This window comes from Mobula hypostoma, chromosome 5 (assembly GCF_963921235.1).
Source record: "Mobula hypostoma chromosome 5, sMobHyp1.1, whole genome shotgun sequence".
NCBI lineage: Eukaryota > Metazoa > Chordata > Chondrichthyes > Myliobatiformes > Myliobatidae > Mobula > Mobula hypostoma.
The window spans coordinates 4,313,094-4,338,035 of NC_086101.1; the positions used below are offsets into that span (position 1 = coordinate 4,313,094).

Consider the following 24,942-nt stretch of genomic DNA (forward strand, 5'->3'; position numbering starts at 1 on the left):
GCCCCCATCATAAACCTCGCTGATTTGATTTGATGCAAGTGATGCATTCCACTTGATGTTTGGATGTACACATGTCAAGTGCTAATCTCTATAAGGTGAGCAGAATCTCGAGTGGAAGGGAAATGCTGGCGGGTGGAATGGCCAATATTCCTGCGTTATGAGACCCTCGGTTGGTTGGGGGTGGACCATGGACGTTGAGTCCTAGCTGTCTACACGATATGCAAGCCAAGGCAGTATGATGCGGAGGGCAAGCTGTTGCTCCTGCAGCAGGCTCCTCCTGTCCGTGCAGCTGATGAATCCAAAGAAATGGCACAGACCGATACAGTTTGGCACTAACAGCCTGAAGTGACTGGTTTTACAGCGCCAGTAGCCCACCTTTGTCACTTCCCTGTCCGTGGAAATTTCTGTTGGGCTTAGCAGCTGAGCCACATGTGCAGGCCAGAAGCTGGACTTGGTTGCCACAGGCTGTTTGAGGTGCATGCCATTGGGAGCATTTATTTGGTAGTTGGAGCTTATCCCCATTACCACCCCGGCTATAACGACCCTAAAGACCCAGTGTTTCTGTGTTAGATATCCAGATTTACTGTGTAGGCTTTGAGACACTGGAAGAGCATATGGTTGTACTGTCTCTTACTGATGGTTGGACTGCCGGACAGGGTCGATGGGATGCTGGGAATTCTTACACAATCGCTTTTCTGTCGGGAGCTCTTGCTTTACTCCTTTAACCCTTTCCTTCCCAGTGTGAGCACAGTGCCACGGCCCAGCCTGCCGCAGAACCAGAGCTTGAGGTGCTGGAATCGAGTCCTGGCGGAAAAGGAAATATAGGTGAGGCTACATTCTGTACTTAACTGCGGCCTTGCTGATTATTTTATGGCCAGCAGAATGACACAGGAAGGGAATGGCCATGGTAATGCGATCTTCTTGGCTGTGACTCAGGTGACTGAGGGTGTTGAGGCTGCCTCATCGCACAAGGAAGGTGAGGAGGATGGAATTAGTGAGACAACAAGTTGCTCAGACAAGGACTTGGGCAAACTTACCCTACGAGGAATCAGAGTGGGGTTTAATTTTTCACCATACATATGAACGTGTAATAGGAATTTGCTGTGGTGTGTGGGAGTGAGCGCGACGTGCAACAACGTTCAGAATTATGTGAAAAAGGTAGAGCACTGGATGTAGTGTATCTGGATTTCAGTAAGGCATTTGATAAGGTTCCCCTTGCCAGGCTCATTCAGAAAGTAAGGAGGCATAGGATCCAAGGAGACCTTGCTTTGCGGATCCGGAATTGGCTTGACCACAGAAGGCAAAGGGTGGTTGTGGATAGTTCATATCCCGCATGGAGGTCGGTGACCAGTGGTGTTCCACAGGGATCTGTTCCGGGACCTCTCCTCTTTGTGATTTTTATAAATGTCCTGGATGAGGAAGTAGAAGGATGGGCTAGTAAGTTTGCTGATGACACAAAGGTTGGGGGTGTTGTGGATAGTCTGGAGGGTTGTCAGAGGTTACAGCGGGACATTGATAGGATGTTAAACTGGGCTGAGAAGTGGCAGGTGGAGTTCAACTCAGATAAGTGTGAAGTGGTTCATTTTGAAGTGGTCAAATTTGAAGACAGAATATAATACTAATGTTAAGACTCTTGGCAGTGTGGAGGGTCAGCGAGATCTTGGGGTCCATGTCCATAGGACGCTCAATGCTGCTCAAATTGACAATGTTGTTAAGAAGGCATATGGTGTGTTGGCCTTCATGAACCATGGGATTGAGTTCAAGAGCTGGGAGGTAATGTTACAGCTATACAAGATCTTAGTTGGACTCTACTTGGAGTACTGTGTTCATTTCTGGTCACCTCATTACAGGAAGGATGTGGATACTGTAGAGAGAGTGCAGAGGAGATTGACGAGGATGTTGCCTAGATTGGGGAACATGCCTTATGAGAATAGGTAGAGTGCACTTGGCCTTTTCTCCTTGGAGCGATGGAGGATGAGAGGTGACGTGATAGAAGTGTGTACAATGAGGGGCATTGATCATGTGGATAGTCAGAGGCTTTTTCCCAGGGCTGAAATGGCTAGCACGAGAGGGCACAGTTTTAAGGTGCTTGGAAGTAGGTAAGTTTTTCACAGGGAGATTGGTGGGTGCTTGGAATGAACTGCCAATGACGGTGGTAGAGGCGGATGCAATAGGGTCTTTTAAGAGATTCTTGGATGGGTACATGGAGCTCAGTAAACATAGAAAACCTACAGCAGGATACAGGCCCTTTGGCCCACAATGCTATGCTGAACATGTACTTACTTTAGAAATTACCTCAGGTTATCCATCGCCCTCTATTTTTCTAAGCTCCATATACCTATCCAGGAGTCTCTTAAAAGATCCTATTGCATTTGCCTCCACCGCCACCGCTGGCAGCCCATTCCACGCACTCATCACTCTCTGCGTAAAAAAAAAACTTACCCCTGACATCTCCTCTGTACCTATTTCCAAGCACCTTCAAACTGTGCCCTCTCGTGTTGACCATTTCAGCCCTGGGGAAAAGCCTCTGACTATCCACATGATCAATAGAGTGAAATAGAGGGTGATGCGGTAGGGAAATTCTAGGCAGTTTCTGGAGTAGGTTACATGGTCAGCACAACATTTTGGGTCAAAGGGCCTGTAATCTGCTCTATGTGTCTAAATGAAGTTAGTGGTTAAATTATGTATAAATACATAAATACCTGTAAGTACAGTTGGAAGAAAAAGTTTGTGAACCCTTTGCAATTACCTGGTTTTCTGTATTAATTACTCTAAAAATGTGGTCTGATCTTCATCTAAGTCAAAATAATAGACAAACATAATCTGTCTACACCAGGGGTCGCCAACCCGTCGATCGTGATCAACCGGTCGATCTTTCAGACTTTCCCAGTAGATCCTGAAGAAAAATCAAAAATAATTACACAAATACTGCTGTAATGTGAGCATTGTAAAAGTAAGTAATACTAATTAGGATAATGGTAATATAGCAATATTTTTGCTAAAAAGCTGTTTGTAAAGAGAGATTGTTTCCGGGTTGTGGGGGTTTAGTTCCGTTCTTTCTGCCCAGTGCGCATGTGTGTAGCTCCCCCACCATGCACCGCGTTTTCAGCTTAGCCTGTGCTGCATCAAAGTGACCAATCAGATTAGATAAGAGTACAGACTGTCGCAAACATCAATATACGGCAGTGTCCCCAACCTCCGGGCCGCGAAGCAGGCAGTGGTGTAGCGGTAGTCGGGATGCACGCAGCACATTTTTAAGAAAAACAGCCCGAAATAAACAAGCTAATCAGTCCTGACGAAGGGTCTCGGCCCGAAATATCGACTGTACCTCTTGCTGGAGCTGCTGCCTGGCCTGCTGCGTTCACCAGCGACTTTGATGTGTGAAGCTAATTAATTAGGTGCTGCCTGACACGTAAATGTCGGCTCAGATCAGAGGCGACGCAATCGGCAATCACTCATGATATCCTGATAGCATGGCGGAGGCTCCATGAAAGAAGGCGAAAACATACAAATTCCATCCAGAATGGGAAGAGGAATTTCTATTTACCTTGGTGAAAGACAAGTGTGTATGTATGTTGTGCCACCAAACACAAGCACTGACTAAAAGAGAGAATCTGGAGCGGCACCACAACACCAACCACCAGGAATTTAAAGACACCTACCCCCCAGAGAGCGCAATTCGTGCCTGGAAAGTTGGGCTGAAATCGGGGTTGGAGGCCCAGCAATCGTTTTCCACAAAATAAGGCTGCAATTGAAGCATCATTTCATGTAAGTCACCATTTGGCTGAACACAAGAAGCCTGTTACAGATGGCGATTTATTCAAGGAAGCAACGGTCATTACGCAGAGACTGTTTTTAATGACTTTAAAAACAAAAACGGCATCACAACCGCAATAAATAATGTACCGCTTGGCCCTGCAACAGTGACAAGGAGGGTAGAGTCACCGTCAGAGGACGTGAATATTTTTCACTACAGTTCGATGAATCCCTGGATGTAATGCAAACAGCTCAGCTTGTTGTATTTGTCAGAATGGCTATCTAGGATTTTACCACAAAGGAGGACTTCCTCACTCTTTTGCAATTAAAGGAAAGAACGAGAGGTGAGGATATTTACAATGAGTTTAAAAAATGTCCGTGAAAATGACATCCCCATTCATAAACTGGTGGCAATTACTACTGATGGGGCTGAGCATTTTCACAGATGAAAATTATTAAATCTAAGTACAGGAGTTGACTTACTGACAGACTCCTGACTAGGGTTGTCAACTTTCTCACTCCCAAATAACGGACAAGAGTAGCAGTCAAATCCCGGGACATTTGTGTTTACCCCGAGAAAGACTACCATGACCATGAAGCCTTGCGCGGGCAACTGTGTGCGCATGCGTGTACGTGCCGATTTCTTTTCTTTACCCCACCAGTCGCTTTTGGCTTAATTTTCATTATTTCTACTTTATAGGCTGTGTATTTATCATATCATTCCTGCTTTTAATATATATTAGTGTTATTTTAGGTTTTATGTGTTATTTGGTATGATTTGATAGGTTATTTTTTTGGGTCTGGGAATGCTCAAAATTTTTTTCCATATAAATTAATGGTAATTGCTTCTTCGGTGTTAAGCATTTCGGCACGAAAGGTTTCATAGGAACGCTCTACCTTAGCGGGGGGAATACGGGACAGTTGGCAACCCTACACCTCACAGACTGTCTCAGACTGGCTGTCTGTAGTTATGAGCCAAATTTCAGGGAACTAGCAGAAAGTATTCAGCCCCAGTCATCACACTGAGTGCAACAGTCAATTTTTATTCATTTATTTTTCGTGTTGAAATAAAATTAAATAATGAAACTTAGAATTGAAGGTTTGAAGTATTGTAATATTCTTAAAGAAAGACAGCTATGGCCTGTTTGATATGCTAGTTACAGTGTTTTCTCGTTTGAATTAATTTGAAAGTTTGACAAAGGTATTTTGTGTAATTCAAATACAATTCACCCAAATAAAAGACCTCAAATTGGAAGTACAGTCTGAGCTGTTTTTTCTCTAAACGATTTAGTAGGTAGATCTTGCCCTTCACTGAGGTCGAGGTAGGGGATCTTGGGCTTAAAAAGTTTGGTGACCACTAGTCTAAACTAATAACACACAAACAATTGTACTTGTCATCAATACTGAGTGCATCATATAAACAATCACAGTCTAAATTCAAAAGAGTATATGAACCTCTGGGGTAATGCTTTCTACAAAAAGCTATTTGGAATCAGGTGTTCCAATCAATGAGATTAGATTGGAAGTGAAAGCCCTGCCCTATAAAAAAGGACACACAACGTCAGGTTACTGACAGATCCTGTTCTTTTCAAGAAAGATCCGTTTATGTGCACCATGCCTCGATGAAAACAACTTTCAGTCCTTAGAAGAAGAATTGTAGAGATGCATGAAGCTGGAAAAGACTATAAAAACACACCTGAGTGTTCATCAGTCCACAGTGAGAGAAATTGTCTGCAAGTGAAGGAAATTCTGTACTGTTCCTACTCTCTGGAGGAGTGGGCATCCTGCAAAGATCATACCAAGAGTGTTCAATGCTGAAGGAGGTGAAAAAGAACCCAAGGATAACAGTAAAAGACCTGTAGAAATCTATAGAACTTGCAAAGGTCTCTGTTCATGTGTCCACTACAAGAAAAACACGAACAAGAATGGTGTTCATGGAAGAATACCTGCTTTCTCAAAACAAAAATTACTGCACATCTCAAAATTGCAAAAGACAACCTGGGTGTTCTACAATGCTTCTGGGACAATGTTCTGTGGACAGCTGAAACAAAAGTTGAACTTTTTGGCAGGAGTGCATAGTGCTATGTTTGGAGGAAAAAGGGCACTGCACGCCAACACCAAAACGTCATCCCACTGTGAAGCATGGTGGAAGGAGCATCATGGTTTGGGGCAGTTTTGCTGCCTCAGGGCATGGACAGCTTGCAATTGTTGAGGGAACAATAAATTCCAAATTATATCAAAGCATTTTATAGAAGAATGTTAGGGTAGCGGTCTGTCACTTGAAGCTTAATAGAAGTTGGATGATGCAACAAGAGGATGATGTGAAACACAAGAGTAAATCAACAAGAGAAGGGTTTAAAAAGAAGAAAATTTGTGTTTTGTATCCAGACCTTAACCCAATTGAGATGCTGTGGAATGAGCTGAAGAGAGCTGTTCATGCATGGTATTCCAGAAATATTGATGAACAGTGGTCAATGAAGACGTGAAAAGAATAATTGTCTCTGTGTTATTAGTTTAAGCAGATTGTGATTGTCTGTTATTTTGACTTACCGATGATTAGACCACATTTTATGAGCAATTAACGCAGAAAAGCAGGTAATTGCAAAGGGTTTACAAACTTTTTCTTGCAACTGTATTTAGAATGTAAGAAACTTTTTAACATGGCGTGAAGTTTTTGTTTTAATAGCCCTATAGGGCTTTCCAGAAAGGAGCTTTTGGAAACAGCCATTTGCAGGGTTGGTAGTGCCGGGAATGAATTTTCCTGTCCGCTTCTTTATCCTGGACACGTGCAAACCCTGAAGTGATGGTAGACTGCAGTCTTTTCAGCTGACCTGATAGTTGCAGGAGTCGTGTAGCTGGTGACCTGGCAGGAGAAATGGAAATGTGAACAGGCAGTTAGCACAGGGCACCCCTGTGACTATTCCCCTCAATAATAAGTATACTGATTTGGATATACTGTTCTGGGGGATGACCTCCCAGTGGGATGCCACGGAGACTGGGTTACTGACACTGAGCATAGGTCTGGTGCAGAAGGGAAAGGAGGAGGAGAGTAGTGATGGGGACTTGATAGTCAGGGGAACAGATAAGATATTCTGTGGATGTGAATGGGATACCTGAATGGTATGTTGCTTCCCAGGTGCCGGGATCAAAGTTAAATTGGATAGATATATGGACAGGAAAGGACCGGAGGCTTATGGGCTGTGTGCAGGTCAGTGGGTTAGGTGAGAGTAAGAGTTCGGCATGGACTAGAATGGCCGAGATGGTCTGTTTCCGTGCTGTAATTGTTATATGGTTATATAGGATCAGGGACATCTCTGATCACATTCGCAGCATTTTGGAGGGGGAGGGAGAATAGCCTGATGTCTTGGTACATATTAGTACCAATGACACAGGAAGGAAAAACAAAGAAGTCCTGAAAAGAGAATTTAGAGAGCTAGGTAGAAAGCTGAGAAGCAGAACTGCAGGGTAGTAATTTCTGGATTGCTGCCTGTGCCACAAGCCAGTAAGGGTAGAAACAGGATGACTTGGCAGACAGATGCGTGGTTGAGAAGCTGGTGCAGGGGCCAGGGCTTCAGCTTCTTGGATCGTTGGGATCTCTTCTGCGGGAGGTATGACCTGTTCAAAAGTGATGAGTTGCAGCTGAACCCAAGGGGGACCAATATTCTCACGGGCAGGTTTGTTAGAGCTGTTGGGGAGGGTTTAAACTAACTTGGCAGGGGGGTGAGAACCAGAGTGAAGGGGCTCAGGAAAGGACATGGTTAAAAAAAACAAAGATAACGTGCAGTCAGACTGTCAGGAAGAGCAGACAGATGTTGGGACTGAGTTGCAGCCAGCTGGGTGAGTAACAGTGAATTAGGGATGGAGATTCAAAAGGGTAGCAAATACAGTACTCAGTGTTATATCTCAATGCATGGAGTATAAGAACCAAGGTGGATGATCTTGTTGCACTATTACAGATTGCCAGGTATGATGTTGTGGCCATCACTGAATCGTGGCTGAAGGATGGTTGTAGTTGGGAGCTGAATGTCCAAGGTTACACATTATATCGGATTGATAGGAACGTAGGCAGAGCGGGTGGTGTGGCTCTACTGGTAAAGAATGGCATCAAATCAGTAGAAAGATGTGACACAGGATCGAAAGATGTTGAATACTTTTGGGATGAGTTAAGAAACTGCAAGAGTAAAAGCACCCTGATGGCAGTTGTATACAGGGCTCCAAACAGAAGCTGGGATGTGGCTCAGATTAAAAGAGAAAAGATGTGTCAGAAGGGCACATAGTCATGGGAGATTTCAACATGCAAGTCGATTGGGAAAATCAGGCTGGTAATAGACCTTAAGAGAGTGAGTTCATTGAATGCCTACAAGATGTCTTTTTAGAGTAGTTTGTCATTGAGCCTACTGGGGATCAGCGATACTGGATTGAGTGTTTTTGTAATAAACTGGAGCTGATTAGAAAGCTTAAGGTAAAAGAATCCTTAGGAGGCAGTGATTACAATATGATTGAGTTCAACTTGAAATTTGATAGGGAGAAAGTGAAGTTTGATGTAGCAGTGGAGTAAGGGAAATTACGATGGTACGAGAGAGGAGTTGGCCAAAGTAAATTGGAAGGAGAAGAGGAAGGTGCCAGATAGATGTATTCCAAAAACAAAGAAATACTCAAATGGCAAAATAGTACAACTGTGGCTGGCAAGGGAAATCAAAGCTAGTGTAAAAGCAAAAGAGAGGGCATACAACAAAACAAAAGTTAGTGGGAAGACAGAGGATTCGGAAGCTTTTAAAAACCTACAGAGAACAACTAAAATAATCATTAGGAGGGAAAAGATAAAATATGAAAGCAAACTTGTAAAATATCAAAGTGGACAGTAAAAGCTTTTTCAAGTATGTACAAAATAAAAGAGAGATGCGAGTGGATATAGGACTGCTAGAAAGTAGGCCAGAGATATAATAACAGATGACAAGGCGATGTCAGATGAACTAAATGATTATTTTGTATCAGTCTTCACTGTGGAAGACACTAGCCAGATATTGAAGGGTGTGAGGGAAGAGAAGTGACTGCAGTTACTATTACATGGAAGAAGTGCTCAAAAAGCTGAAAGACCTAAGGGTACATAAGTCACCTGTACCAGATGAACTGCATCCTAGGGTTCTGAAACAGGTAGTGGTAGAGATTGTAGAGGCATTAGTAATGATCTTCCAGAAATCATTCGACTCTGGCATGATGCCAGAGGACTGGATTGCAAACATCACTCCACAGGAGAAGGAGGAAGGCAGCTGAAACAAAATTATAGACCAGTTAGCCTAACCTCAGTGTTGGGGAAGAATTGTTAATGATGAGGTCATGGAGCACTTGGTGACACAGGATAAGTCAACAGAGTTTCCTTAAGGGAATATCTTGCCTGACGAACCTGTTGGAATTTATTGCGGAGATTATAAGTAGGATAGATAAAGGGGATGCAACAGATGCTGTATATTTGGACTTTCAGAAGGCCTTCAACAAGGTGCCACTCAGGCTGCTTACCAAGTTAAGAGCGCGTGGTGTTACAGGAAGGTTACTGGGATGGTTAGAGCATTGGCTGATTGGTAGGAGGCAGCGAGTGGTTCCGCTGGGGTTCGTGTTGGGATCACTTCACTTTATGCAATTTATCAATGATTTAGATGATGGAACAGATGGGTTTGTTGCCAGGTTTATAACCATATTGCAATTACAGCATGGAAACAGGCCATCTCGGCCGTTCTAGTCCGTGCCGAACTCTTACTCTCACCTAGTCCCACCGACCTGCACGCAGCCCATAACCCTCCATTCCTTTCCTGTCCATATATCTATCCAATTTAACTTTAAATGACAGCATCGAACCTACCTCAACCACTTCTGTTGGAAGCTCGTCCACACAGCTACCACTCTCTGAGTAAAGAAGTTCCCCCTCATGTTACCCCTAAACTTTTGCCCTTTAACTCTCAACTCATGTCCTCTTGTTTGAATCTCCCCCACTCTCAATGGAAAAAGCCTATCCACGTCAACTCTATCTATCCACCTCATAATTTTAAATACCTCTATCAAGTCCCCCTTCAACCTTCTACGCTCCAGAGAATAGACCCAACTTGTTCAACCTTTCTCTGTAACTTAGGAGATGAAACCCAGGCAACATTCTAGTAAATCTCCTCTGTACTCTCTCAATTTTATTGACACCTTTCCGATAATTCGGTGACCAGAACTGTACACAATACTCCAAATTTGGCTTTACCAATGCCTTATACAATTTCACATTGCATCTCAACTCCTATACTCAATGCTCTGATTTATAAAGGCCAGCATACCAAATGCTTTCTTCACCACCCTATCCACATGAGATTCCACCTTTAGGGAACTATGCACCATTATTCCTAGATCCCTCTGTTCTACTGCATTCTTCAATGCCCTATCATTTACCATCTATGTTCTATTTTGATTAGTCCAACCAAAACGTAGCACTTCACACTTATCAGCATTAAACTCCATCTGCCATCGTTCAGCCCACTCTTCTAACTGGCCTAAATCTCTCTGCAAGCTTTGAAAACCTACTTCATTATCCACAACTCCACCTATCTTAGTATCGCCTGCATACTTACTAATCCAATTTGCCACCCCATCATCCAGATCATTAATATATATGACAAACAAAATTGGACCCAGTACAGATCCCTGAGGCTCACCACTAGTCACCGGCCTCCAACTTGACAAACAGTTATCCACCACTACTCTCTGGTGTCTCCCATCCAGCCACTGCTGAATCCATTTCACTACTTAGATATTAATACCTAACGATTGAACCTTCCTAACTAACCTTCTGTGTGGAACCTTGTCAAAGGCCTTACTGAAGTCCATATAGACAACATCCACCGCTTTACCCTCGTCAACTTTCCTAGTAACCTCATCAAAAAATTCAGTAAGATTTTTCAAACATGACCTTCCACGCACAAATCCATGTTGACTGTTCCTAATCAGACCCTGTCTATCCAGATAATTATATATGCCACCTCCAAGAATACTTTCCATCAATTTACCCACCACTGACGTCAAACTCACAGGCCGACAGTTGCCAGGTTTACTCTTAGAACCCTTTTTAAACAATGGAACAACATGAGCAATACGCCAATCCTCCGGCACCATCCCCGTTTCTAATGACATTTGAAATATTTCTGTCAGAGCCCCTGCTATTTCCACATTAACTTCCCTCGAGGGCCTAGAGAATATCCTGTCCGGACCCGGAGACTTATCCACTTTTATATTTCTTAAAAGCGCCAGTACTTCCTCTTCTTTCATCATCATACTTTCCATAACTACCCTTTTTGTTTTCCCTACCTTACTCAATTCAATATCCTTCTCCTTAGTGAATACCAAAGTTTGCAGATGATATGAAGATTGATGGAGGAGCAGGTAGTTTTGAGCAAACAGATAGGTTGCAGAAGGAAATGACAGATTTGGAGAATGGGCAGGAAAGTGGCAGATGAAATACAATGTTGGAAAATGCACGGTCATGCATTTTGATAGAAGAAATAAATTTACAGACTATTTTCCAAACAGGGATAAAATCCAATAATCTGAGATGCAAAGGGACCAGGAAGTCCTTGTGCAGAACACCCTAAAGGTTTTTTAATTATGACATTATAGTCATTAGTGAAACTTGGCTGCAGGAGGGACAGGACTGGCAGCCTAATGTTCCAGGGTTCTGATTTTTCAGACGTAATGGAGGCAGAGGAATGAAGAGTCGGGGAGGGGGGTGGCATTGCTAGTTAGGGAAGATGTTACAGCAGTGCTCAGGCAGGACAGATTAGAAGGCTTGTCTACCGAGGCCATATGGGTGGAGCTGAGAAACAGGAAAGGTATGACCACTTTAATGGTGTTGTATTATAGACCACCCAATAGTCAGCGAGAATTGGAGGAGCAAATCTGCAGAGAGATAGCAGGCAATTGCAGGAAACATAAAGTTGTGATAGTAGGGGATTTTAATTTTCCACATATTGATTGGGATTCCCATACTGTTAAAGGTCTAGACGGGTTAGAGTTTGTAAAATGTGTTCAGGAAAGTTTTCTAAAACAATATATGGAGGTACCAACTAGAGAGGATGCAATATTAGATCTCCTATTAGGAATCGAGTCAGGACAGGTAACGGAAGTGTGCGTAGGGGAACATTTTGGTTCCGGTGATCATAACACCATTAGTTTCAACTTGATCATGGCTAAAGATAGATCTGGTCCTCGGTTGAGGTTCTAAACTGGAAAAAGGCCAAAGTTGAAGAAATGAGAAAGGATCTAAAAGCGTGGATTGGGACAGGTTGTTCTCTGGCAAGGATGTGATTGTTAAGTGGGAGGCCTTTAAAGGAGAAATTTTGAGAGTGCAGAGTTTGTACGTTCCTGTCAGGATTAAAGGCAAAGTGAATAAGAATAAGGAACCTTGTTTCTCAAGGGAAATTGGAACTCTGATAAAGAAGAAGAGAGAGATGTACGACATGTATGGGAAACGAAGCAAATAAAGTGCTTGAGGAGTATAAAAAGTGCAAAAAAATTTCTTTAAGTAAGAAATCAGGAGGGCTAAAAGAAGACATGAGGTTGCTTTGGCAGTCAAGGTGAAGGATAATCCAAAGAGCTTCTACAGCAAAAGGATAGTAAGGGATAAAATTGGTCCTCTTGAAAATCAGAGTGGTTGGCTATGTATGGAACCAAAAGAAATGAGGGAGATCTTAAATGGGTTTTTTTGCATCTGTATGTACTAAGGAAACTGGCATGGAGTCAGTGGAAGTAAGGCAAACAAGTAATGAGGTCATGGAACCTATACAGATTGAGGAGGAGGAGGTGCTTGCTATCTTGAGGCAAATCAGAGTCGATAAATCCCCAGGACCTGACAGGGTATTCCCTCAGACCTTGAAGGAGACTAGTGTTGAAATTGCAGGGCCCCTAGCAGATATATTTAAAATGTTGGTATCTACGGGTGAGGTGCCGGAGGATTGGAGGATAGCTCATGTTGTTCCGTTATTTAAAAAAGGCTCAAAGTAATCCGGGAAATTATAGGCCGGTAAGTTTGACGTCGGTAGTAGGTAAATTATTGGAAGGATCTACAAGTATTTGGATGGACAGGGACTTATTACAGAGAGTCAACATGGCTTTATGCGTGGTAGGTCATGTTTAACCAATCTATTAGAGTTTTTCGAGGAGGTTACCAGGAAAGTGGATGAAGGGAAGGCAGTGGATGTTGTCTACATGGACTTCAGTAAAGCCTTTGACAAGGTCCCGCAAGGGAGCTTAGTTAGGAAGATTCAGTCACTAGATAGAGATGGAGAGGTTGTAAATTGGATTAGACATTGACTCAATGGAAGAAGCCAAAGAGTGGTAGTAGAGAATTGCTTCTCCGAGTGGAGGCCTGTGACTAGTGGTGTGCCACAGGGATCAGTGCTGGGTCCATTGTTATTTGTCATCTATATCAATGATCTGGATGATACAAAGATTGGAGGTGTAGTGGACAGTAAGGAAGGTTTTCAAAGCTTGCGGAGGGATTTTGACCAGCTGGAAAAATGGGCTGAAAAATGGCAGATGGAGTTTAATACAGACAGGTGTGAGGTATTGCACTTTGGAAGGCCAAACCAAGGTAGAACATACAAGGTAAATGGTAGGGCACTGAGGAGTGCAGTAGAACAGAGGGATCTGGGAACACGGATACAAAATTCCGTAAAAGTGTCGTCACAGGTAGATAGGGTCGTAAAGAGAGCTTTTGGTCCATTGGCCTTTATAAATCAAAGTATTGAGTATAAGAGCTGGAATGTTATGATGAGGTTGTATAAGGCATTGGTGAGGCCAGATCTGGAGTATTGTGTTCAGTTTTGGTCACCAAATTACAGGAAGGATATTAATAAGGTTGAAAGAGTGCAGAGAAGGTTTACAAGGATGTTGCCGGGACTTGAGAAACTCAGTTACAGAGAAAGGTTGAATAGGTTAGGACTTTATTCCCTGGAGCATAGAAGAATGAGGGGAGATTTGATAGAGGTATATAAAATTATGATGGGTATAGATAGAGTGAATGCAAGCAGACTTTTTCCACTGAGGCAAGGGGAGAAAAAAACCAGAGGACATGGGTTAAGGGTGAAGGGGGAAAAATTTAAAGGGAACATCAGTGGGGGTTTCTTCACACAGAGAGTGGTGGGAATGTGGAATGATCTGCCAGATGAAGTGGTAAATGCGGGCTCACTTTTAACATTTAAGAAAAACTTGGACAGGTACATAGATGAGAGGTGTATGGAGGGATATGGTCCAGGTGCAGGTCAGTGGGACCAGGCAGAAAAATGGTTCGGCACAGCCAAGAAGGGCCAAAAGGCCTGTTTCTGTGCTGTAATGTTATATGGTTCTGTGGTTATCTTGCAAGTTGAGTCGGTGGTGAGGAAGGCAAATGCAATGTTAACATTCATATCAAGGCGTCTTGAATACAAGAGCGGGGATGTGATGCTGAGGCTTTATAAGGCCGCGGTGAGGCCTCACTTTGAGTATTGTGAACAGTTTTGGGTTCCTCATCTAAGAAAAGACGTGCTGGCATTGGAGAGGGTTCAGAGGAGGTTCTCAAGGATGATTCCGGGAATGAAAGGGTTATCATATGAGGAACATTTGATAGCTCTGGATTTGTACTCGCTGGAATTCAGAAGGATGGGGGATGGATCTCATTGAAACCTTTCGAATGTTGAAAGACGAGTAGACGTGGAAAGGATGTTTCCCATGGTGGGAGAGTCTAGCACAAGAGGGCACAGCCTCATGATGGAGGGGCGTCCATTTAAAACAGAGATGTGGAGAAATTCCTTTAGCCAGAGGTTGGCGAATTTGTGGAATTTATTACCACAGGTGGCTGTGGAGGCCAGGCCGTTGGGTGTACTTAAGGCAGAGATTGATAGGTTCTTGATTGGACACAGCATCAAAGGTTACGGGGAGAAGGCCGGGATACGGGCTTGAGGAGGAGAAGAAAAAAGGATCAGCCATGATTGAATGACAGAGTAGACTCAATGGGCCAAATGGCCTAATTCTGCTCCTGTGTCTTATGGTGGTAGTGTAGAATTGCACCAGTCTGTTTTGGGGAAGGCGAAAGGATGCTGCACCCAACCAGACGGTAATGGCTTGTCATTGTTGACATTTGTTGTTTGTGGCAGCAGCTGAGTGTAAGACATTAAAAATGAATGATGTGAAAGAGGAATAATGGGATAGTATTTATGATCCATGGACAGTTCAGATTACAGATGGAGGAGGGGAAGAAGCCATTCCTAACCTGGAAAAGTGTGAGGTGATTCATTTTGGAAGGTCAAGTTTGAAGGCAGAGTGCAGGCAACATTCCCTCTAATTGTTTTTACAGCTGTTGACCAACTATCACTCACAGCAGGACTGAAAACTGCACATGTCTTTGACTTACTTTGTAATATTACTTTGTAATATGCATACTATGAATATTTAGAATGAAAATTGAAAAACCGTACTTTCATTTTCATTTTAAAATCTTTTTAAATTATTATTAAAGATCGACAAAAAAAATACATTAAGGTAATCAAGTCAACATGTCAATATGTACAATGAAGAATTAAATTACCAAATAACTGATTAACAAAGCTAAACAATATATCAATAATAGGAAGTAAAAATGAAGTGTTAAGAATATTTTTATTTTCATTTTGTTTATTAGTTGAAGGGTATAATGAAATACAGTACAACAAAGAAGATGTTTCATGTTTCATAAACTTTTTTAACTGCGTCCAATTCCAGCTGTGAGGCAACAAAGGCCATGTGTGTGGGAGCAGTTCAGTACAGGTTTCCCCCGCCATCTGAAGGTAGAGCGTTCCTATGAAACGGTTCGTAAGCCGGAATGTCGTAAAGCGAAGAAGCCATTACCATTAATTTATATGGGAAAAATTCGTGAGCGTTCGCAGACCCAAAAATAACCTACCAAATCATGCCAAATAACAATCGCCTCTGATCTGGGCCGACATTTACGTGCCAGGTGGCACCTAATTAATTAGCTTGTTTATTTCGGCTTTTTTTCTTAAAGATGTGCTGGGTGCGTCCCGGCTACTGCTGCATTCTTCACAGATCGGTATCTGTCCACGGCCTGGTGGTTGGGGTGGTGGGACACTGGGGTGTCATCTCATCATCGTCTGTTTCCATCAGGGCAGGCAGGTCATCTTCTATGTCTGCCTGCCTCAATGTCAAAGGTCGAGGTTCGTCGTCTGCTATGGCTGATGTGGAAGGCTTGCTTGACTGTTTAGCCTCGCGCATTTTTCTATCATACAGTTCTTTGTAAGGACTCAAACCATCTTGCAAATATGCCCCAAATCGACGTACCCTTTCAAAATTAAAGTTGTACTTTATCATTGCAGCAAAAATCTCACGCAGTTGCTTCACGTTCAGTTCCTGGACGACTTCACTTTCGGTCCGTTCGCTACTGCATTCGGTTTCGATAGTTATCCTTTCCTCTTCAGCATCACCTTCGTCAACTTCCACAAGCCAAACTCACTTTGTCCTTACTTCGTTCACCACGATCGAAAGGCTTAATTATGTCTAGTTTTACGCGAAGTGTAACACCCTTACAAGCTCTTGTAGGCTTTTCTGGTACGTTAGAACTCATCTTGCAAATGGATGCTCACAGGCATGTGTTTAAGCAATGCCAGCTAGAATGCAGTTCTGAATCCGGGGGAGGAGCGGCTGCTCGGGGCGCGCGCTGCTTTTTTTCGCTTGCTGCCTTTTTTCGTAACAGTGAAAGCACCTTCTGTTAGCGAAAACAGGTAACTAATGTAGGTCTTTCGTAACAGTGAGGTTTCGTAAAGCGAACGTTGGAAAATTGGGGGACACCTGTAACTGCATGGTCGCACTCCCACACAGCTTGGAGGAAACAGCGATGGCAAGGTGCTTCAGTGTGGAGGAACCTCCATGTCCATAGATCCCTTAAGTTGATAGTTTGGTTATGAAGGCTTATTGTATGTTTGTCTTCATTGAGTTCAAAGCTGTGAGGTAATGTTGCAGCCCAACGCAACCTTGTTTTGACCAGACTTGGAGTAATGTGTTCAGTTCTGGTTGCCTCATTATAGGAAGGATTTGGAAGCTTTAGCGAGCTTGCAGAGGAGACTTAACAGGATACTGACCGGATTAGAGAGTATGTTTTATGAGGTTAGGTTGAGTGAGAAAGGGCTTTTCTTTTCAAGCGAAGGAGAATAGCAAGTAACTTGATAGAAGTGTACAAGATGGTAAGAGGCATAGATCAAGTGGATAGCCAGAGACTTTTTCCCAGGGTGGAAATGGTTGATACAAGAGGACATAATTTTGAGCTGTTTGGAGGAAAGTATAAGGGGATGTCAGGGGTTGGTTTTCCTTACGGACATGGCAAGCTTCTGTTGGTGGCCTATGCCCCAGGAGTGGTGATGGGCTTAAGTAAGCAAGGGCAAATTCCTACAGCTGTAGAACGCACTGCTACTGGTAGTGGTAGAGGCAGATACACTAGGGACATTGAAGAGACTAGTAGGTAAGCACACGGATGAAAGAAAAATAGAGGTTACGGAGGAGAGAAGGGTTAGATTGATCTTAGAGTAGGATAAAAGGATGGCACAACATCGTGGGCCGACGGGCCTGCACTGTGCTGAAATGTTCTATGTTTGAACTGTGCCTAGCCACACGGTCTTGATGTTGTGAAAAGAGACCATCTTTGATTATTTTTAACCAAGTTGCAACCAGTTATTCCAAAACTTACTAGATTGCGTCAGTTGTGAGGATCTCACTAAATACCCAAAGTAACAATAATAAGTGCTTTCTCATTGCTGTTTGGAAGAATATTATGTATGTTATAAATAAAGTATCCTGTTCAGAGCTTTGAAATAGTTTTATTTTTCATATATATCTGTAATGTATTTAATGTGTAATACCTATAACCTGTTAAAACATAAACATAGGACATAAAACATAAATATTAGTGCAGTTGATCAAAAAAAACTTCAGCAGCTAACAGAGACTTTGGGGGTGGGAGCCATGCATGTAAATGAAAGTCACAAGTGGTCCACGAGCAGAAAAAGGTTGAGAACCACTGTTTTGGAGCGAGTAGGACAATGCGCCGGTGTTGATTGTCAGCGAGGGGAAATGTTTCCGATCTGCACTGACTGGGGTGCAGAGGGTTCAGCAGGTTGGTCGGAGATGGAAGTTCTGTGGAGCAGGTTCATGCTGGAGTGTGATGGACAGAAGAGCAGGGATGGCAGGCCTTTAATCTTGTGAACTGAGCAGATTGATGGTGGGCTGGAAGCTGAAGGCAGGCAGGGATACCCTGCGGAAGCACTGCCAGATTGCTACGGTATCTCTGCACGTAGACAGACTGTAGTCTCTGCTGATTCACAGGATGCTCCTCTCCACAAAGGAAGTCTTTGTGTGTGTGTGTGTGTGTGTGTGTGTGTGTGTGTGTGTGTGGCCAAGGCCATCAACCCTGCTGGACATGGGCTGCAAACACCAGCTCACCAAAGGTCTCTGTCCTGGGCCAGTCTGTCAAGCTTAGGAGAATGAAGGGGGATTTGACAGAGGTAACAGAATTATGAACAGTATTGGTAAGGTAGATGTAAGCAAGCTTTTTTCACTGAGGTGGGGTAAGTAGTGCAAAAAGAGAGGGAAAATATCGTGAGAAAGTTTTCATTGGGTTCTTTGTCCATTCAGAAATCTGATGCTGGAGGGGAAGGAGCTGTTTCCAAATTGTTGAGTGTGTGTCTTTAGTATCTTGAACCTCCTTCCTTATGGTGGCAATGACAGGAGGGCATGCTTGGGTGATGGAGGTCCTTAATAATGGATGTCACCTTCTTGAGGCTTCACCTTTTGAAGATGTCCTCAGTGCTGGAGAGGCTAGTGCTTGTGATAGAGCTGGCTGCGTTTTCTGGTTCATGCACTCTGCCCCTTCCATACCAGCTGGTGATACGACCAGTCATAATGCTCTCCATGGTACAGCTGTGTAAATTTGTCTTTGTGTATTTCAGCCCATCACCCCTACTGGGACATAGGCCGCCGACAGAAGCTGGCCAGAGTCCTCTCTCCTGCTCCCCAGGTGCAGCCCATCTTCTCAGTGTCAGCTTTTCAAGGTGCCCTTTGGCTGCTCTCTCTTCTGCTTTCCCTGGGGATTCCAGTTTAGCTCTTGCCTTGCTGACATTGGTACTTGGCTTCTTTACGTTCCGAAGTTCAAAGTGAAATTCTGTGGAACAGCGTTCCATGTTGCACTGGTGGTGATCCTGGATGATAGAAGGTTGATCGGCCCTGTGGGCTTGCTAGCCCCGTGTCGAATCCTCCTCCTTTCCCAGCTGGGCTTGGGACTGTCTGTGGCCGAGTTGTGCAGCTGTAAATGAAAAGTAAGTTGACTATCAGAATACTTACGCATTACACATACAACCCTGAGATTCATTTTCCCGTAGGCATTCATAGTCATAGTCATACTTTGTTGATCCCGGGGGAGATTGGTTTTCATTACAGTTGCACCATAAATAATTAAATAGTAATAAAACCATAAATAGCTAAATAATAATATGTAAATTGTGCCAGGAAATAAGTCCAGGACCAGCCTATTGGCTCAGGGTGTCTGACCCTCCAAGGGAGGAGTTGTAAAGTTTGATGGCCACAGGCAGGAATGACTTCCTATGACGCTCTGTGTTGCATCTCGGTGGAGTGAGTCTCTGGCTGAGTGTACTCCTGTGCCCAACCAGTCCATTATGTAGTGGATGGGAGACATTGTCCAAGATGGCATGCAACTTGGACAGCATCCAGTAGATGCTGTAGATACTGTATTAAACATAGAAAACAGGTGCAGGAGTAGGCCATTCGGCCCTTCGAGCCTGCACCGCCATTCAGTATGATCATGGCTGATCATCCAACTCAGAACCCTGCACCAGCCTTCCCTCCATACCCCCTGATCCCTTTAGCCACAAGGGCCATATCTAACTCCCTCTTAAATATAGCCAATGAACTGGCCTCAACTGTTTCCTGTGGCAGAGAATTCTACAGATTCACCACTCTCTGTGTGAAGAAGTTTTTCCTAATCTCAGTCCTAAAAGGCTTCCCCTTTATCCTCAAACTGTGACCCCTCGTTCTGGACTTCCCCAACATCGGGAACAATCTTCCTGCATCTAGCCTGTCCAATCCCTTTAGGATTTTATACGTTTCAATCAGATCCCCCCTCAATCTTCTAAATTCCAACGAATTTAAGCCTAGTTCATCCAGTCTTTCATCATATGAGAGTCCTGCCATCCCAGGAATCAATCTGGTGAACCTTCTTTGTATTCCCTCTATGGCAAGGATGTCTTTCCTCAGATTAGGGGACCAAAACTGCACACAATACTCCAGGTGTGGTCTCACCAAGGCCTTGTACAACTGCAGTAGTACCTCCCTGCTCCTGTACTCGAATCCTCTTGCTACAAATGCCAGCATACCATTCGCCTTTTTCACCACCTGCTGTACCTGCATGCCCACTTTCAATGACTGGTGTATAATGACACCCAGGTCTCGTTGCACCTCCCCTTTTCCTAATCGGCCACCATTCAGATAATAATCTGTTTTCCTGTTTTTGCCACCAAAGTGGAAAACTTCACATTTATCCACATTAAATTTCATCTGCCATGAATTTGCCCACTCACCTAACCTATCCAAGTCACCCTGCATCCTCTTAGCATCCTCCTCACAGCTAACACTGCCACCCAGCTTCGTGTCATCCGCAAACTTGGAGATGCTGCATTTAATTCCCTCATCCAAGTCATTAATATATATTGTAAACAACTGGGGTCCCAGCACTGAGCCTTGCGGTACCCCACTAGTCACTGCCTGCCATTCTGAAAAGGTCCCGTTTCTTCCCACTCTTTGCTTCCTGTCTGCTAACCAATTCTCTATCCACATCAATACTTTGCCCCCAATGCCGTGTGCTTTAAGTTTGCACACTAATCTCCTGTGTGGGACCTTGTCAAAAGCCTTTTGAAAATCCAAATATACCACATCCACTGGTTCTCCCCTATCCACTCTACTAGTTACATCCTCAAAAAATTCTATGAGATTCGTCAGACATGATTTTCCTTTCACAAATCCATGCTGACTTTGTCCGATGATTTCACCGCTTTCCAAATGTGCTGTTATCACATCCTTGATAACTGACTCTAGCAGTTTCCCCACCACCAATGTCAGGCTAACCGGTCTATAATTCCCTGGTTTCTCTCTCCCTCCTTTTTTAAAAAGTGGGGTTACATTAGCCGCCCTCCAATCCTCAGGAACTAGTCCAGAATCTAAAGAGTTTTGAAAAATTATCACTAATGCATCCACTATTTCTTGGGCTACTTCCTTAAGCACTCTGCCATGCAGACCATCTGGCCCTGGGGATTTATCTGCCTTTAATCCCTTCAATTTACCCAACACCACTTCCCTACTAACATGTATTTCCCTCAGTTCCTCCATCTCACTGGACCCTCTGTCCCGTACTATTTCCGGAAGATTATTTATGTCCTCCTTAGTGAAGACAGAACCAAAATAATTATTCAATTGGTCTGCCATGTCCTTGCTCCCCATAATCAATTCACCTGTTTCTGTCTCACAGTAGATACAAAGAAGCACCATAGAATCACTGAAAAACCGTACACAGGACAGGCAACCAACGTGCGAAAGACAACAAGCTGCAAATACAAAAACAATAAGAACAAAATAATAGTAATAAATAAGCAATAGATATCCAGAACATGAGTCGAAGAGTCCTTGAAGGCGAGTCCATAGGTTGTGGAAGCAGTTTAGTGATTGGGGGGTGGTGGGTGACAGTTGAAGTTATCCATGTTGGTTTAGGAGCCTGATGACTGTTCCCGAACCTGGTGGTGTGGGACCTGTTGGTAGAGGCATGAAGAGAGCATGGCCTGGGTGGTGGGGGTCCTTGCTGATGGATGCTGCTTTCTTGTGACAGCATTCTGCGTGGATGTGTTCATTGGTGAGAAGGGCTTTGCCTGTGATGGACTGGGCTATAGGCTTTTCCGATTTTGAGCTTTGGTGTTTCCATACCAGACGTGACGCATCCGGATATATTAATGCTGTTAGTGACAGTTCCTCCTGTCTTGTTATTGTTCCTCATCCTCCGTGTCGTTGTATGGTGTGGGGAGGGTGCTACACACTCCGTATTCCCGAGAGTGAACGTGCTGGGGTTTTGCGTTTACAGGGATCGGTGAAGCTACTGAGCTGCCCTCCAGGAGACTAGGCCAGGCGGCAAACCTTGCAGCCAGTACCAACGGCTCGATGGGAAACATTGGCTCACAGCACGGCAGAGAAGTGCCTCACTCCGGGGCTGGCCAGGAGGCAGCTGCGGAGGCCCCTGAGGCAGAAACCGCTGTGGGCTCAGCCATCCTTGACAGTGAGCTGGGAAACAGAGAGGGACCATGCACGCCTGCTGACGTCTGCTTGGGCTTGGAGACCAAGTCATCGGATACAGGGACCTCAACTCAGCCGCTCCCGAAAGGTATCTGGAGTAAATCTCCTTCTGTGTTCCCGGCTTGGGTCCCTCCTCCCTCAGCACTTTTTAAACTCTCTCCAGCAACTGTACCCCCTCTACCCCAACACCCCACCCCCCCCTTTAACTCCAAAGTTCAAAGTAAAATTTATTATCAGAGTACATACGTGTTAGCACATAACAACCCTGAGATTCTTTGGAAGGGAGGGTCAGTCACAGGGGGTTTGGTCACTGGATTGGAGAGGTCGGTCACGGCAGGTGGGTGTGGGGGTTGTTCATGGGGTGTCAATCACGGGGTGGTGGGGGGGTCGGTCACGGGGGGGGTTGTTCATGGGGGGGGGTCAGTCACGGGGATGGTGGTGGGGTCGTTCATGGGGGGGGGGAATCAGTCATGTGCAAGCGTGGCTTCTTCCTGAGCTGTTCATTTAATTTAGTGATACATTCTGGAGTGGGCTGTTCAGGCCTCTTGAGTCACGCTGTCCCAGCAATCTGATTAACCCTAATCCGATCACAGGACAATTTACAATGACCAGTTAACCAATTAGTCTTTGGACTGTGGGTGGAAACGGAAGCACTCGGAGAAAGCCCACACATTCCATGGGGAGGATGTACGTAATGCTCCTTACGGAACAACGTCGGAATTGAACGTTGGGCTTCCGAATGCCCTGAGCTGTAATGGTGTCGCGCTAAGCACTGTGCTATCATGGAGCCTCTGATTCCTTTCTCCCACAGGACATGCAGCCAAGACCATCCCTGCCTCCCCCACCAAGGGTCCAGTGACCAATCGTGCCAAGATGACGCTGTCCGGGGTCAGCAGGTCTCCCAACTCCATGCAGAGCCTGGCTATGAATCTGCTTAGTGTGCCAAGCGGCCGAGCGGGGGATGAGGTCGTTCCAGCGCCGCTTCCGGCTCCTGCTGCATCCCCAGCACCGGGTTCAGTGCCGGTTCCAGTCCCAGCTTCCTTCTCAACTCTGGCACCAGCTCCGACTCAGGAAGAAAAGCCCAGGGTGCACAAGGCGCGGAAGTCAATCTCCAGGCCCAGCGCCACTCAGGTATTGCGTACTTGCAGAGTCCACGGGCAGTGTTTGCCGGACGGGCAGACAGCCATCCATGTTGCTCCTAACAGGAGGAGCTGACCTCTCTCCTTAGAGTTCAGAGCTGGGTGGTGTGGGGGGGGGGGGCGGATGAAGCTGAGAGGTGATAGGTGAAAAAGGGCTGGAGGAGAAGGAATCTTGTAGGAGAGGAGAGTGGACCCTTGGAGAAAGGGAAGGAGGAGGGGTACCGGGGGAGGTGATAGGCAAGTGAGAAGAGCTAAGTGGTTACAGAATGCAGAATTGGTGTTACAGTTACAAAGAAAGTACAGTGCAGGCAGACGATAAGCTCTGTAAGGCCGTGATGAGGGCAAAAGTTCATCTTATTTTACAAATATCTGCTCAGTAGCCTCATAACAGTGGGATAGAAGCTGTCCTTGAGCCTGTTGTTACGTGCTTTCAGGATTTTGTACCTTCTGCCTGATGGTAGAGGAGAGTAACGTCATCACTGAGATAGGTTATTTGTTCATTATCACAGTAGCCTTTGTGGGAGCATACTGTGCGTGGACTTGCGAGTATCAGCTTCACACTGGCACGGGGCTTCACTGACTGCTGAGCGCGTAGGAGCAGAAGATCTCCATTCCCTGGCTGCTAGAGGCCTTCTGTGCCCCTGAGGAAGTAGCTTCCCAGCGTACAGCCTTACAGAATCAGTGCATCAACTGCACATAAATTAATTTGGTTCAGTCTGGTTTTCCCGGTCTACCCAAACCTCCTTGGCTTCCCTTGCTAAATTCTTTTTTCTCCAGGTGCCCCATAGCTAGACTCCGGGATATCCCTGAGCTTTGGCCGGCCTTGTTGTGGGTGTGGAAGAGCGGTACTGACAGAAGAGGTTTCACTTCATTTAAATTTTGTTTTCGGTCCTATTTCATTAAAATAATAGCTTCTTGGATCCGACTCAATGAGACAGAAAGACACAAACTCAGAACTACAAAACTGCGTTTATTAGGACAAAACCAAGCGAGTAGTAAAATGCACATCGAGGTGCACATGGACTCCTTTCACTGCAGCACACCTCCCATTCTGCCAAACGATCGGCTGAGCATGATTGGCCCGTCGGTGAAGCCCCAGAGTGCCGAACCGAACTGCTCTACTTTTATATCTTCTCCACTCATTTGAAACACTGCACCGCAGTAAATGGACCAATACATAGGATTGTTTCAGAACCAATCTTCACTCCTGATGAGTAGCACCCATGTGTTCACCATGTTCTCACAGTATTGCATTCTCATGGTGTATTCCCATAGTAGTAACTGCTACTCATGCACTCGTTCCTGGTACTTTCAAGGCTACAGTCATTGTGAGATGTTCGACAGGTGCAAAGATTAACCCTTTACAATACAGGTCTTCCAAGCTGTATGTTGTAAAGGATGCTAGTCATATAGTGTGCCGCCACTCAATGACTCATATCCATCTTTGTGCAGAGGGCACCAGCAGAGACGGGGAGCCTGCCTTCCGAGTGTGTGAGCCAGACGCCTGGGGGCATGGCAGATGTGGAGTATGTGGCCCAGCCTCATGAGGAGAATCAGGAGGGCCACAGAGCGAGGAAGTCGATACTGAAAGGCAGCTTCAGTCAGGTATGTATGGAGTGAGGTGTGACTGAATGCTGTCTGCTGAGCAGGG

General features: G+C 44.7%; 1 protein-coding gene across 7 annotated transcripts in view; it reads left to right on the forward strand.

Annotated features, from left to right (window-relative positions):
• Window positions 1-24,942, forward strand: part of LOC134346508 (histone-lysine N-methyltransferase EHMT2-like) — a 156,231-nt gene that overhangs the window by 2,774 nt on the left and 128,515 nt on the right. For 4 of the 7 annotated variants that reach the window (XM_063047897.1, XM_063047893.1, XM_063047896.1 and 1 more), the window contains exons 2-5: window positions 741-825; window positions 21,944-22,240; window positions 22,964-23,283; window positions 24,744-24,896. In XM_063047897.1, coding sequence (XP_062903967.1) covers window positions 741-825; window positions 21,944-22,240; window positions 22,964-23,283; window positions 24,744-24,896 — 855 coding nt within the window. Of the gene's footprint in view, window positions 1-740; window positions 826-2,932; window positions 2,954-18,752; window positions 19,119-21,943; window positions 22,241-22,963; window positions 23,284-24,743; window positions 24,897-24,942 lie in introns of those variants that run through there. The other 3 variants (XM_063047895.1, XM_063047899.1, XM_063047898.1) reach the window with 3 other exon arrangements.